The following is a 15,626-nucleotide window of genomic DNA, read 5'->3' on the forward strand; positions in this document are numbered from 1 at the left end:
GACTCAATATGACTAGAACTGATATTGGGGGAGAGTAGAAAACTATAATCATTTCTTAACATTTCACTAATAATATATACAAAACTTCCAACACAAAATATTGTGGATATCTGCAGCTAACATTTTTTAAGAGACAGACAATTGAACGGGCACTTAACTTTATTTAATCCTTAGCCTTCTCCAGAGGTCAGTATCATAATTACACCCCACTTAGAGAAGAAGAAATACAGGAACAGAGAAAGAACTTGCTTAAGGTCGTGTAAGTTGCTAGAAAATGTCAGAATTGGGATTCAAAACCAGGCCATCTAGCTCCACTATATTATTTACTCACCCTCAAGTATGGTTTTTACAAAACCAAGGGAATAAATAAAGAGGCATGAATGGAATTCCGAAACAAGAGAACCAACAGAGAGAAAAACAACATTCCTCAGGATGTTGGGGAAATGAAATTCCAACATCACAGCTGTTCCCCTACCGTAGGTCATAAGACTCCAGAAGAGACTTTTCCAAGATGAACCTGACAAAATATCTGAAGTGTCTAAAAACTGAGGGGAAATTTAGACAATTAGGGAAGAATTTAGAGCCGAAGTAGTAAGTATATACAAAACTAAGAAAACAGAAAAACCAAGACAACTAGTAAGTAGGGAAAACAAAATGCTGAGCAAGGAAAAAAAGTAATCATGTAGTATATTACATGGCTCAGCTATAAAAGGCATTTGCATAGTCTAACAATGTAGATACTAAAAAATGATTTTCAGAATTACCACATTATTAACATATTGATAGGACTGGGAAATGGGAAATGGGCATGGGAGGTGAGACAGACAGCGAGAAGAGAGCTAATCCTACCACAATGCTATAATGTCTATGTCATGTCGAAAGATAAGGCCTGCAACTGAAAAATTTTAAAAAAGCATTATCTTTATATTCCTAGATATGGAAGTGATAAGAATCAGACAGAAGATGTAGAAGCAGTTATCTGTAGTACAGGAAATAGGCTGGAGAAGGGGATGGATATGGATTTTCAGGGAGAACAAGCCTGTAGAATTTTTTAACTTGATCTAAATACACGCATAAATAATAAAAAAATAAAAACATTAAAAAAAGCCCAACATTTAATTCCAAAACACTTTTATTAGGTGTGTGGGGGACAGGGAAAATGGGTGTCTGCCCCTAAGGAAAGGTGTAAGAACATTCTACTGTTATGTTACTGCTTGCTGAAGACAAAAAGCATTTAACAATCCTGTAAGTTACTTAGCTTCACTAAAACAAGACCTAAGAAATACAAAGTACTCTGTAAATGCGGGATCCACTAGTAATCTAAAGTTGTTGATGAGCACAGCAAATACGATCCTAATTACATAATATGAAATATACAAACATATTCATAAACAGATGGATGGTCAATAAAGTCTTAAGTGGGAAGTATCTTTGGTAGAATTTTGGCTAAACTTGATTTTCTTCTTTGTTCTCGCATGTACTGTTTCAATTTTAGACAAAGAAAACAAATCGTTCTTCAAAAAAATGATAAAGCTATTTTCTCAGAGGGAAAAAAAGAGAAAAAAAGTAATTGCTACTTAACTGGATAATTACATGAAAAAAGAACATCAACATGGCCCTGATAACTATCTCTTTGATTAAAAAGTCGTTATTACTTTAAGGTCTTTATCTTTTTAAATCACTCACAGACTGAAGTACCTATCTCTTGCCACCATGTGTCACTCTTACAGTACAAATAATTTTGCATTTCTATAGGAAGGGGGAAATCGTTTAAAAGCAGATTTAATTCCCCACCTAAGAAGTAACATTATTGAGGACAGGAGTCTTAAATACTATAAATACCTGGGAGCAGCCTACAAAGTACTCAAAATGTATTTATAATTTTAAAATAAATATTTATCAGACTTAACAAAAATGAAAACAAAGCCTGAATACAGTAATCACACACTTTACTGAAGCCACCCTATCAGGAAGTAGTATGCATTACAATTCTTCGAGTCACAAATTTAGACAGCCATTTTACAATAAAGCAAAAAAGAAAACCTGTGCTCTAAGTCACTAGTGGATGGGAGCAGCACAATGACGAGTAATGTTTCCACATGAGGTAAACCCGGGTTGCCTGGTTAACAATCAAAGAAAACTGCATTTATGCTGATCTAAATGTTAAGGAACTAAATGCATATATGAAAAATTTTTAGATTGAGCTATTTATGAATGAGCTATTCATGAATCTTGATTTGATCAGTATACTACGATTCTGATTAAAGTACAAAGATGAAACATAATAAGATTATAATAGACGTAATAGCATCTCCACCCTATTTTGCACAAAGCTAGATAAAAATTCAGTAAGTGGTTGGTGAACTGATGCCATCAAATGTGTGAAATTTGGCAACAAAAACCCCAATTTTAGCACATTAACAGTACACATTTTTAAACTAATGACATTTTGGCTGGCTTTGTTTCCAAAGTCTACATGATTTAATGATGTGATTTCTTACCATAAGCACATACTTTACTGCTATGAAGCAGAAAAATAAGAGAAATGGAAAAATTATGAAGAAAATCTGACAAACACTATTTAGATTTTGATTTTTAAAAAGGGTATAAAGCTGCAAACATAAATACCCTTAACATAAAGAACTTATTTCATTAAATAACCAAATTTTCCTCATGTAAATAAAATAAGGGTGACTAGAATATCTGAGCATTTAAATTTTTTAAAAGTGTAATTCTTTGACAATAAAGTCATAATGTACAATTTTTCAACTTCTGTTTTAAAAGGCAGTGCTAAAATAATTTCCACATTCAAATTAATTTTATAATAAAATGACACAATGAAATACCAATGATTACATTTAACCTATCAATGTTATGGAGACTTCTGTTTTAGCAAAAAATCATAATTAAAATGTGTTTACTTTGATTTGTTGGCTCAGTATGCATTGTAATGAAATATTAATGAGTTTTAAAGTTCTGCCAAATTCCCCAATCCTGAAGACTAAACTAATAAGATTCAACAATAATGTTAAGAGTTTACTAGACATTTGCACTTTGTTCTTAATATATAATGCCTTGTAATTTTCATTAAAGTATGACTGAGGAACAAAATTAAAATTTCAATTAATTCTCTTAAGAATTTCTAAAAACAGTAGCTATAAAAACAAAAGTAAATGCTTTTTCTTTTATTTTTGAAGTAGTTCACAGGTACATTAGCAAGCCTCTCTGATTAACAGGGAAGGAGTTACATAATATTGACCTTTCCTTTGATGACTTTAAGACATTAAATTGATCTTTAAATCAGTCATATTCAAAATTCTAAAGTAAATGAAAGCAGAAGCTGAAAGTTCTAAACAAATTAAAACTCAAAACTCATATACACTGACTTGCTAAACTGTTCATTTCCAGGAACTTGTGTTTACTAACTTTTTCAGAATAGCTAAGCCCTGTATTCGCTAAACTCAAGTGGCAAGTTTACTTTTTAACTGTTACATAAAATAATCAACATTTAGATGAATGGCTAGCAAAAATAGTCTCTGTATTCAACTTTCAGAAAGAGGGCAAGATGCTATAGGAGGTTTCAGTAGATAATGCATAATCTCCAAATTCATGTCAAGACTAATTTAAACTATGCCAATTAATTAGTAGGGGAAATATGCTTTCTACATGTTAAGTTACTGAATATTTTTAAAAGCATCTGGCACATATAACTCTGGTATAATTCACTTTTTGCTATAAGATACGTGGGCAAGTAGTCACAGTGACTAAACACACTGGTGCAGATAACGGCATTCCTTATTAAGTCAATTAGAATCCCAACAAGCCCGAGCAACCCAACTCTGTAATGACAGAGGAGACCATTAAAGATTAAAAGAAAGAAGAAAATGAAGACAAGAAGAACAAGAACGCCCTTCAGCAAATACTTTAACAAATAAATCACTTAGGCAAAGCCCAACAAGTTTTGAAACGGCCTACTTTGACAGATGTTCTCTGGAAAAGCAAAGGCTTTAGGCAAAACGAATATCTTTATTTATTTTTAAAGCCACGAAATACTAGTAATGTTGTTTCTATATTTTTCAAATATTTTAATTTTTTAGAAAATGCTATTTACAACCATTGTTCAGGGACCTTCCCACCCTGCCACTTCAAGATACTCATCAAGGGAACTTAGGTTCACATAGATTTGTCCCAAGTATAAGATTAATCACAAAGCAACTTTACTCCCTAAGTTAGGGAATAAAACTTCCTAAAAATTCATAAAACATCAAGAGTCACTATTGATGTGACTTCACATTCTAAAGCTGTAAAAAATCACATACTGCTTTCACAGGAGGGCCTGTTTAGAATCCATGTTATAAAAGCCCCCATTTCCACAATATGAAGCAAACTTTAAAAGACAGAGTTCTTACATTTCTCTGTATGAATAAGATTTGCTGACTGTTGACATTTATGAAACTCAAAATACAGGTATTTTAGATAAAACTTGTTTACAGGAAATGAAATTCCAGAAAATGATCATGCAAAGTGTACTTACCAGTGCTTATGCCTTCCCTTCACCTAACGCTTGAATTCTAGGCTTCCACACACTTTTCTATCTTTCCAATTAAAAACGCTGCAGCCTGCTACACTCCATAAAATGGCCGTATTGTTTAACCAAGAAAAACATGTTAGAGATTGAGCTGTCACTTTTAAAAGAAAAATAAAATAAACAATTGCTTCTTTGTGCTGAAGCATAAAACACTTAGGCTGGCATTTTAAATCATGGAGCTCCCCTGGACGTTGCTATTGCTCTTCAAGTAGTTGTAGTAAAACTTCCGCCACATTCTTGCTTTCTGCATTGTGTCTCAGTAGAAACAGATCAGAACAGGCTAGCAAACAACTCCTTCCTAAATGTAAGCTCTAATTTCTTCTTCTGCAGTGAAATGAACCAAGTTTCTATGCAAAAGAATGAGTGACAGTATGCCCAGCCAATCAGCTTGGGGTTTTTCAGGAAAATCACCCCTTAATTCATTCAAAATTAGGTCATATGACACTATTTGAAATACTATTGGCTTAGAATGAAAGTAATGTTTGACTCTACACAGGATAAGGCCACCCATCTATGCGTCCCTGGGCTGAAGATGCCTTGACTATAAACGGTACTGTGAATTAAATACACACACACAGGGGAAAACAAAAGAATGTAGCCTTACCAGAGCTTCCCAACTATTAAAGGGCCGGAGTTCTGTTATCTTCTGAGCCTTTTTCTGAGAACACTGAGGAATCAAAGTAAGTTCACCAATTGAAGCATCTTGAAGGAAGTGAAGAATTTTACCTTTATAGCCATCCTCCATTACTTCTTCACCACTACTATAGTCCTCGTCTAATGAACTACCGACATCAGAACCTGAATCATATTCAGAGTCTTCAATAACTCTTTTAGGATTAAATACAGTTTTTTTACGTTTCTTGTTAAAACCATTTTGTGGTTTCATGGAACATTTCTGTTTCAGTTTTGTTTTAGCTGCATTTTTAGGATAATTTTGACTCCTTGAAGAAACTTCTTTTCCATTTGGAAATTCACTTGGTGAAGCATATTGCATATCTGTGTACAAAGACAAAAATAACTACATTAGAAAGACATAAATTAAATATAAATTAATATAAATTAAATAACTACATTAAAGATAAAAATAAAACTTCAAGTAAGAAAATGATTTATACAAGTATTCATGCTTCTTTTAATACAGAATTCAACTATAATTTATTGTTAAATCTTGATATACTTTAAAGAGAAATACTGAAGTAGAATCTGAAGTTATACAATGAATTGAAATAGTTTCAAAAATAGGTGACAACTTTCTTAAACGAATTAAATATAAATCCTCATTTTCTATCAAAGATCCTGAGAATATAAATGGCAGCTGCATATACATAAGATGTCCCAGATGTTATTTAGAAGCCACACCCCCAGGCCAAAACTGATGGGTGTAGCAAAAATAATGCTCATCCTAAATTAAAACTATCCATAATATGACTAATTTTTCCATCACCCATCCCCACTTCTGGGTTCATCATTACCAAAAATCATTTAAATATGTTATTAAAAAGCACCACTACTTTATCACTGATTACATTATCATATTCCATGGATTTCTAAGATGCCTGTGATCGAAGGTACACTTATTTTATGTACTAGTAAGAAATACGAACAGTTACTCTATAACACAGTATTTTGTTATTTAGAATGTTTACGTTTTACTCAGTCCAAGAGCTTTTAGACTTGCATATTATCATACATTCATTCTTGTACACATATTAAAAAGTAAGCAAAATAAATTGAATATTCTTCACATTCATAATCTTTCCCTTCTGAATCTTTTTTTCAGACTCAGAATTGGTGGTTTTCTTTTCTCCACACAATATCATTCTCTGTGCCATCGAGAGCATTTGTTGTGTAGCATTTCCTAAAATAATTCATTAAAAACAGACAAAAACAACAAAAAACCTAAAGCCATTGTACTGGCCTTTTAAAAAGCTGGCCTTCTTAAGGATGTTGCTTAACATGTGTGATTCAACTCCTCCCCACTACTTCTCTACCCTTTGGTTCCTAACGTTAATAATGTTCCACTATGGGATCAGGGACTTTCTTCCATGCCAGTGATAACCATCTTATAAGTTTCTGATACTGGTGCTTTTGCTATTCATGTAAGTGCAGGCTAGGACATCTACGTTATAATGATTATAAGACACCAGCAATTGTAAGATCTTTCCTAAGAGCTGTTAAAATGTAAAAAAAAAAAATGTTTCTTTTGTACTCAATAAAACATGGTAGTTTATAAGTAGACTTAACTATCAAAAAAAAGTTAGCCAAATAGAAAAAAATGTTTATTGTTTCATTCTACACTGCAGTAAAGAACAGGCCAAAACATCTGGGAACTGGTTTCTAACATCTTGTGCAATCCCATTCTCTGGTTATTAGCTAATAGGTTTACTATTTTCTTATATACTAAGATATAATATATTGGGAAATATGAATTTTCTGTAATGACATAGAACAGATAATTACCTTGGTCTTCCGCAAACACTTTTAAAGATTCTAAAGCCTCTGTGTACATCCATTCATGTTCCTTGAGTACTTCCCTTAATTCCTAGAAATAAGTCATTGATCTTTTTATTAAAAATCTAAAATTAACAACTTGTTGAAAACTTTTATGCTCTTTTAAAAATACGTAAATCACCTGAAAACTTAATAGAATTCATATCTGATTATTTCACACTTGTTTTTATGTTGCTTTACAAATGCTTTCTTATTTAATTTCACTTTTGTAAATTGCTTCAAAGGGAAGGAAGCTTGATAGTTTTTGCATTTCTACTCTTGCTATGAAGTGCTCTGAACACTAGAGTATGAAAAAATGTTTGCTCAATTAAACTGCAACATGCAGCTAGGCTTTTATAAACTGCCAACTTCAAAACATGTAATTTGAACATATGCAAAGAACCAGTATAGCAACAAGACTTTGCATTCAGCTCATCAGAATTTAGCAGATGTACTACCTGTACATATACCTGAATAAATCAATACAAGTGTAAATGTATTCCCAATGTTAAACAAATAATGTGTTTTCAAGTACAATAAGGTGATTAAACACAGGGATTTTCAGCACTGGCATGCTTGGCATGGGTCTTTACTGACCCTGAAAGTATTTTTACTATCTACCAAATACACCAAAGCTTATTTAAGACACTGAAATACAGTATTACACTTTAAAATTCTTCATGAAAAATTTAAAGGATGAGAATATGAAGAAAGCTAAAACAAGTGACTTGGGATTATAGATGGCTTTGTAGAGGATCTGTATTTTATATGAGATGACAGTTGTTACTACAGTTATGTTTGTTATGATTACATGATGTTACCATTATAATGCTGATACTATAGTTAGCAAATAAGGTAAATAAATAATGTAAACTAGCAGTACAAAGATATTTTATAATATTGATAAATAAGAATATTTAATCAGAACAGTGCAAAACTCACCCTAAGCTTTTCACATGGTTGATCTCAAAAGACTATTTTGTAATACAAACATTTAGTACATACTGATTAAATTTCTGCACATGACTACTCACCTCTTTATCAAAATTGGGAAATTCCTTTTGCAATTTCAACACAATACTTTCCTGTTTTTCCCAATTACTGCTAGATTCTGCAGACTCATTTGACTCCTCTCCCTAATGGGGAGGTAAAAAAGAGAACCAATTTAAGATATCATCAATAACAACAGTCTTAAGACAATCACATTTGTATTTTGACTTGATTTGGAAGTTTTCACATTCGATCAAGAAGAATCCAAAAATGTTTCTTTTTGTTCATGTGAAAAGGGACAAATTTATATCTTAAGGATAAAAAATATTACTGGTTTAAGATCACTCAAAAGACCTTGACTACATATCCAATAACTCACACTTCACTCATACAATGCTCAAAATAAGCTAAATCTGCTAAAACAACTAGAATGATCCTCAAACTAACTCGAAATAATTCAGGTATACTGAAGTCTCTCCAAGCTAATGGCAAAAACCGAACCGAACCGAACCGAACCAAACCAAACGAAAACACCTCATCCGTGCTGACAATTTCATATCCTCTACAAATTTCAAACACTGAGAGAAAAAAAGTTTACTTTTACTTCAGTCTTGAATGGTTTAAATATTAACTGCTCAGTCACAACAAAAGTGACACAATGACAAAGAAACTTATACAAAACTAAATAATATATAAATTAAACATTAACTTGGGAACTGTGGCTACTCATACACACTATCTCTTCTCCTCTGTCACTTAACTTCATTTGAAGAAACTGGTTAAAATTCCACATTTAAACAAAAAAAGATTCCTTGGGCTCATATATAAGAAAAATCTTGCATTTTAGTCAATCTAAAAGCATTTATCTACTTTGCTAAGATACTGCACCACAAGCTATACAAACATGAGAGAGAAAAGCACGGTTTCATACTTTCTCTTTTACCTCCATTCTTATCCAACAACAATACTATTTTTTTCTTTCACTAAGAGAGAAATATCTAAATTGTGAGCGATACCTTTCTTGCACACAGGAATAAGATGAAGTTCCACACAACAGAGATATAAGATGGTATGTAACTTAGGAGTAGGAAGAAGAAAACTAGATGTGTTTTTGTAATAGTAAGTGGCCTGTGTCGGCTGCAGCACAGAGACCGTGGATATGCTATAAAGCTTAAAAATTAGACCAGCGCTAATATTGCTTAAAGGTCTGGAGTGCCAAACTGAGGTCAGTCTTTATTCAGAAAGCAAGAGGATTTTGAGCAGGGGAATAATAAAACATTAATATTTGGAGAAAGCATTTCAAAGCCATCAAAAATTCATACCGCCAACCTCGCTTTGCAGATGAAGACACTGAAACTCGAAGAACAATCCTTTTAAAGGTCACAGATGGATAACAGCCAGCTGAGGTACAAATAGAAACTTAGGTGTCTAACCCTGGATCAGTGTTTTTCCATTACCTAAGTGTTTCCTAAACTTTAGTCATTCACATAGCACATTCATGATTTGAAATGAGTCAAACGTCATCCAAGCATGAATAAACAAATTGTCGTATGCACATAAAACTGAGTATTATTCAGCCCTAAAAAAAGGAATGAAGTACTGACACATGCTACAACATGGATGAACCTCAAAAATATCAAGCTAAGTGAAAGAAGCTAGACACAAAAGGTCATATATTTTACGATGACATGTATATGAAATACTCAGAATAGGTAAATCCAGAGACAGAAAAAACTGACTGGTGGTTGGCAGGGGCTAGGGGGAGAAGAGAATGGGGAGAAACTGCTTAAAAAATACAGCATGCTATTACTGGGTGATAAAAATGTTTTGGGACTAGACAGGAGTGGTAGTTGTACAACACTGTGAATGTACTAAATGCCGCTGAATTTTTAATGGTTAATTTTATGCTATGTGAATTTCACCTAAAGAAAAAAAGTTAAAATATTTGGAAAACAGTAAATATCTTTTGGGAATTAAATATGTGACAGCACAAATTAAACATTCAGTAGGTCGTGTGCCGATTTGCTCTTTGCTCTCGGATCCCACACTTCTATCAGCTCTGCTAACACCTGGTGACTGAAAGTACCTATGCAGTTCAGTGGTTATGCTCGAGCTTTACAGAAGCCAGGTGATACACAACCTTTGGGCTCAAATCGTCTTAGTGGGTCCAGGGGTTATGAATCAATCCTGTGGTTATTTTTGTGGTTTCAGAATGCAAAGTTGCAACTGACAAATTTGTCACTGCCAGAAATCCCACATTAGCTCCTTGACCCATGGATTAAGGGCCATAATTGTAGAAAATACCAAATCTAAGGCACTAGCATTGTCCCTCTGAAGAAGCAGCAGCAGCAATACCATATTTCTGAGGTAACTGCAGAGACTGACTCCATCATCCCAGATCTCAGGGTAATGTGCCTCCGTGGCCTATACAAAAGCTGCATGGGTCATAGAGAATTAGTTTAGATTATCATAAACAAACAGGTGACGACCCCAACTGTAGCTGCTATACCAGCTGCTAATTTTACTAGAGAAAATCAATATAACTATGAGACTATTACTCTAGCAGTAATTAGAAAAGACTAGTAGAAGCAATCTGCTTTTGTCTGGGCAGGGTCAGTGATGGATACACCTTCACTGTTTTCAGAGCTATGGTGAATCTCCATCTCTCTTTCATAAAACAGTACTCAAGGACTTTGATAGTTTTGCACAGTCCACAGTATATCACTTTGATCCTCTATACTGAAGACGTCACACAGATTGGACTTGATAAGCAGGAAGCAGTGGCTATTTTTAGATGACTTTAGTAAGAAACATGCATGCTAGAGTAGAAAATAACCACTCTCAAATCCTGGGCCCACCACTTTCATGAATTATACAGGGGTCCAATCTGGAGCATGCTGCAAATTCCACTCTGGGAAAAAAAAAAAAGACAAATGGCTGGCACCGGTGCCTCTGAGAGAGAGGCACAACACTTCAGTGGGCTTCTTTGGATCCTGGAGGCAATGTATATATATACTTCAGTACAGTGTGTGCCGCTCTGATCAGTTTATGAAGAGCCCTTAAGTCTGTCAGGAATGGGGCCCAGATTAAGACAAGGCTCTGTAGCAGGTCCAGAGTGCAGTGCAAGGTCCTTTGCCACTTGGGTTTTGTGACCAGTAAGTAAATGCAGTGATTCCCAAAGAATCTGTGGCTCATAAGGATGTTGTATTGAAGTCTCTGGAAATCCCCAACAGGAAAATCATGGCAGAGACCCATATGGCTTCAAAGAAAGGTCCTGTCCTCTTCTGCTGACAACTACAATCTGTTCCGCTATAACATGACACATCCATTTCCAAAAATTATTGCACGTGCAATATGATGAAAATAAAAGCTACCGTGTTTAAGAAAAATTGTGTTAGAGGTATAACATTCAAAAATTTCATTAGTGACACATTTAAACAAAGGAAGAAACCTTAAAAGAAGGGTAGCATAATTTTACACGTTAAATGGTTAAGAAATACGTAAATACTGAAATAAATATGAACTCAAGTTTGCTTGGGGATGTTAACATTGGAAGAGTTGTAGCTTATGAGTTACTATGAAATGGTAGATGAACGGTTATTTGAAAATGAACAGTTATGGAAAGGCGTGACTCACTGTCCTTGTGCTATCTCGGCTGTATGGCTGAAAATATACATATTAACTTAAAAATAAACAAATAAATAAAATCAATAAATGTCTGCTAACTTTGCTAGCCTCCTCCTCTCATATTAAAGCTGCCTGGGGCTTCCCTGGTGGCACAGTGGTTAAGAATCGCCTGCCAGTGCAGGGGACATGGGTTCAAGCCCTGGTCCAGGAAGATCCCACATGCTGTGGAGCAACTAAGCCCGTGCGCCACAACTACTGAGCCCACGTGCCACAACTACTGAAGCCCGCACGCCTATAGCCCGTGCTCTGCAACTGCAACAAGAGACCACAATGAGAAGCCTGTGCACTGCAATGAAGGGTAGCCCCGGCTCGCCTCAACTAGAGAAAGCCCACGCGCAGCAATGAAGACCCAACGCAGCCAAAAAAAAATGGATAAGATAAATAAATTTAAAAATATATATATTTAAGAAAAAAATAAAACAAATACAGCTGCCTGTTAGGTTCAAGATTCAACTGGATGCCATGAACAACTCTCCTACTGTGTTCAGCATTAAAGCCACTATCTTCAGTAAAGAAAAGGCTGAAGTAAACAGTAAAACTGTTTCAACAACATTTAAAACACCTGATAACTTTATTGTTAATCTGTCATGGTGTAAACTTCTGATTTTCATTGTCACTGTCATCATCATCATCTGCATCCACATGGCCTTCAGCAGCAAATTTTTCCAAGTCTACATCTTCATTTTCTATCCCCTCAAATCCAACTTGTTTTCCTAAACCAACAGCTTGTTGTGAATTTTAAAATATTTCTCTGAAGGTTCAAGTTCTTCAAAATCAAAAATCAAGTCAAGAAAAATTTTCCACAATACATAATGCAAACACTCTTTTGTTACATCACTCCAGGCTTCTAAAATGGTGGCAATGGCCCCTCCAATGTTAAATCTCTTCTAAAATTCTATAACCATATCTGCATTCTCACCTTCAATTACAGTAATTAGTATCTTAAATGCTCACTTTAAATAGTAAGCCATAAATGCTGCTAACACATTTTTACCACGAGACTGTATGAGAGAGGTGGTTTTTGGAGGCAGAAGAAAAAAAGCCTCCTTCAACCAATATCTACTGCACTTTGCAGAATTCTTTATGATCAGATAAAGTGGGAGAAAAATGTTGAACTTCTTTTACAGAGTTTACATAACTGTTAGAACCAGCTGAATGTGAACAACTGCTTACGATATAATCCCATTGAAGACGGCAGCACTGTACACAACTTCAGGCAGTACAACTTATTGCCCATTTTGTATAGAAAAGATGGTTAGAGGTACAGATCAATGATATACCATGGACAACAGCCAAGGAGAAGAACAAGAGTGGAAGATCAGGGAAGAGGTACACGGTTGGACTTAGAAGTTTTTCTGAGAACAGAATGTAAGGGTAAGAGCATCCCATATGAATGTTCGGCAAAGGTATCTACTGCATAGGAGTTTTTAATAATCACGTGGACAAGATGATTCATTCTCTGAACACCAAAATAAGACTGGATGCATGCTTGGATGCACTTGGATGCATGCTCAACGTGTCTATATACAAACGGCCATGGCAACATGGACTAAGTTTGTGCACACAGATCAACAAGGTAAGACTTTCTCACCCCAACATTTATCTGGCTACTGCTACTGCTGAGTACCTGACCTGCCAAAGCAGAGGCCAACAATGAGTTCCCATGACAGCACCATTCCTTGGGAGATGCAGTCAACTGTCTGGTGGCAAGTTGATTAAATTCGACCCCTTTCATCATGAAAGGGACAGTAACAGAAATCTACTCTGAGTATGGATTAGCCTTTCCTACCCCCCCTGGATTTGGCAACACCAGTTATGGATTGAATTGTGTCCCTCTAAAAGTCTCATGTTGAATAATGCCCAGTACCTCAGAATATGACCTCATTTGGAGACAGGGTCTAAGGTAATTATTACTGAGGTAATCAAGTTAAAATGAGGTCATTAGGGTGGGCCCCTAATCCAATGACCGGTGTCCCCATAAAAAGAGGAAATTTGGAGATGGACAAGCACACTGTGAAGATAAGGCAGAGATCTACAAGTCAAGGAAGACCAAAGACTGCCAGCAAATCATCATCTGCATCCACATGGCCGTCAGCAGCAAATTGTTCCAAGTCTTCTGTGGTTAGATCATCAGGGTGGGACTCTAGCTCTCCAACAACTCATTTTCTATCCCCTCAAATCCAACTCTAATCAGTGAGTTAGAGAAGGATGGAACAGCCTTTAGGAGGAACCAACCCTGCTGATGCCTAGATCTTGTACTTCTAGCTTCCAGAACTGTGAGACAATATATTTCTGTTGTTTAAGCCACTCAGTTTGTGGTCCTTTGCTACACTGTCCTTAGGAAACTAATGCATCATATACAGATATACAGAAAGCTTAACTCAGTCACAGTACACTGTGACACAACGGTCAACGTTTCTGGCCAGGGGGGCTAATTTCACTGGAATTCATGGAATTCACTGATCTCACCATGTGCCTCAATACCTAGAAGGAGCTGGCATACAGAACAGTGGTATCACAATGAAAATTCAGAATGTGAACCTGTTGCTAACACCTTACAAGACTAACATGCTGTTCAACAGATGTACAAGCAAAGTAAGTGCTTTGAACCAGCAATCAATATGATGCTATTTCTTCTACAGCCGTTATACGTAGGTCTGTAAACTAAAACGTGGGCCTAGTCTCTTATACTAGTAGCTCCTCACACCTAAAACTCAAAGAATTTTTACTTCCTATCGTTATTAGTTCTCAAGGCAAGAATACTTCTATGGAGGGACACAACAACTATCCCATTAAATTAGGGTACAGATTGCCATCTGCTATTTACGGCTTCATGCATCACTAAATCACAGGCAAAGGAGGAGGTTACTGTGCTAGTTGGGGTGACTGATTTTGATTACCAAAAAGAAATTGTGCTGTCATGAATACAGACAGGAAGGACTATGTCTAGATTCACTGGGAGGCCTCTTAGTAGATCTACTCCATAAAGTAAAAGTTAATGGAACACTAGAATAACCCAGTAAAAGCATAACCACTATTATTTTTAGATAAGCAGTTAAATATCAAAGGAGTCATCTATAAGAATTATAAGTAGTTGTCACTGAGGAGTATGAAATGGTGCTGGTACTGGTAACAACTGTTTTACGTAAGTGTTGTTCAACCATATGTATCTATTAAATTTTATGAAATAAAATTTAAAGTATATTTTCCCCAAAAGGTACTTTACCACACCACTAGAATATTTTTTAAGTTTATTTTATAACTCAGAAATAAGCAACTAACACTGGATAAATTAAAAAGAAAGCAAAACCAGTCACAAATGAGATGTAACCATAAATTTTCTTAGTTGTAAGAGAGAAGACTGATTCACTGAGGTGCATTTTTAGTATGTCCACAGACTCAACAAATTCTGTGCTTAAGCAGCTAATTTTGATGTTGCAATTCAAATTAACTCACTTGATCCAATCTCTTCTTTTTCATAGACTGATCATCATTAAATTCATCTTCCTCAAATGGCTCTGAAGAAGAAGATAATTTTCTTTTCCTAGGTCCACCACCTTCTAAAACAGAGAAGGACATTCAAAGTTTGCACAGATATTATAAGAATCATTAATGCAAAACAAAGGCAAAAATGTTACTATAATAAATATACTTGTAGACAGTTCTCTTGACATCAGGCCCAATGTAATTTCTTCTACATATGACATACATTCAATAAATGTTAACTGAATTGAAGGAAAAATAAACAGAGCCTCTTTTCAGTCTTTCAGAAGTAGAAATCACTGTAAAAATGTACTTATTTGTAAACCGTCACATTATTTAATGCTAAAAATACACATCTTTAAATTGAAAGTAATTCTATAGTAGGAAG

At 35.0% G+C, this 15,626-nt stretch overlaps 1 protein-coding gene across 3 annotated transcripts in view; it reads right to left on the reverse strand.

Annotated features, from left to right (window-relative positions):
- The window catches only part of SMARCAD1 (SNF2 related chromatin remodeling ATPase with DExD box 1), a 69,609-nt gene that overhangs the window by 23,306 nt on the left and 30,677 nt on the right, over positions 1 to 15,626 (reverse strand). For 2 of the 3 annotated variants that reach the window (XM_082838446.1, XM_082838447.1), the window contains exons 6-9: positions 15,212 to 15,315; positions 8,113 to 8,214; positions 7,049 to 7,130; positions 5,193 to 5,584 (exon numbers count right to left, since the gene is read on the reverse strand). In XM_082838446.1, coding sequence (XP_082694572.1) covers positions 5,193 to 5,584; positions 7,049 to 7,130; positions 8,113 to 8,214; positions 15,212 to 15,315 — 680 coding nt within the window. The remainder of the gene's footprint in view (positions 1 to 5,192; positions 5,585 to 7,048; positions 7,131 to 8,112; positions 8,215 to 15,211; positions 15,316 to 15,626) is intronic. The other variant, XM_082838448.1, reaches the window with a different exon arrangement.

The sequence above is a fragment of the Leucopleurus acutus genome, assembly GCF_964270905.1.
Source record: "Leucopleurus acutus genome assembly, chromosome: 4".
In the NCBI taxonomy this organism is placed as follows: domain Eukaryota; kingdom Metazoa; phylum Chordata; class Mammalia; order Artiodactyla; family Delphinidae; genus Leucopleurus; species Leucopleurus acutus.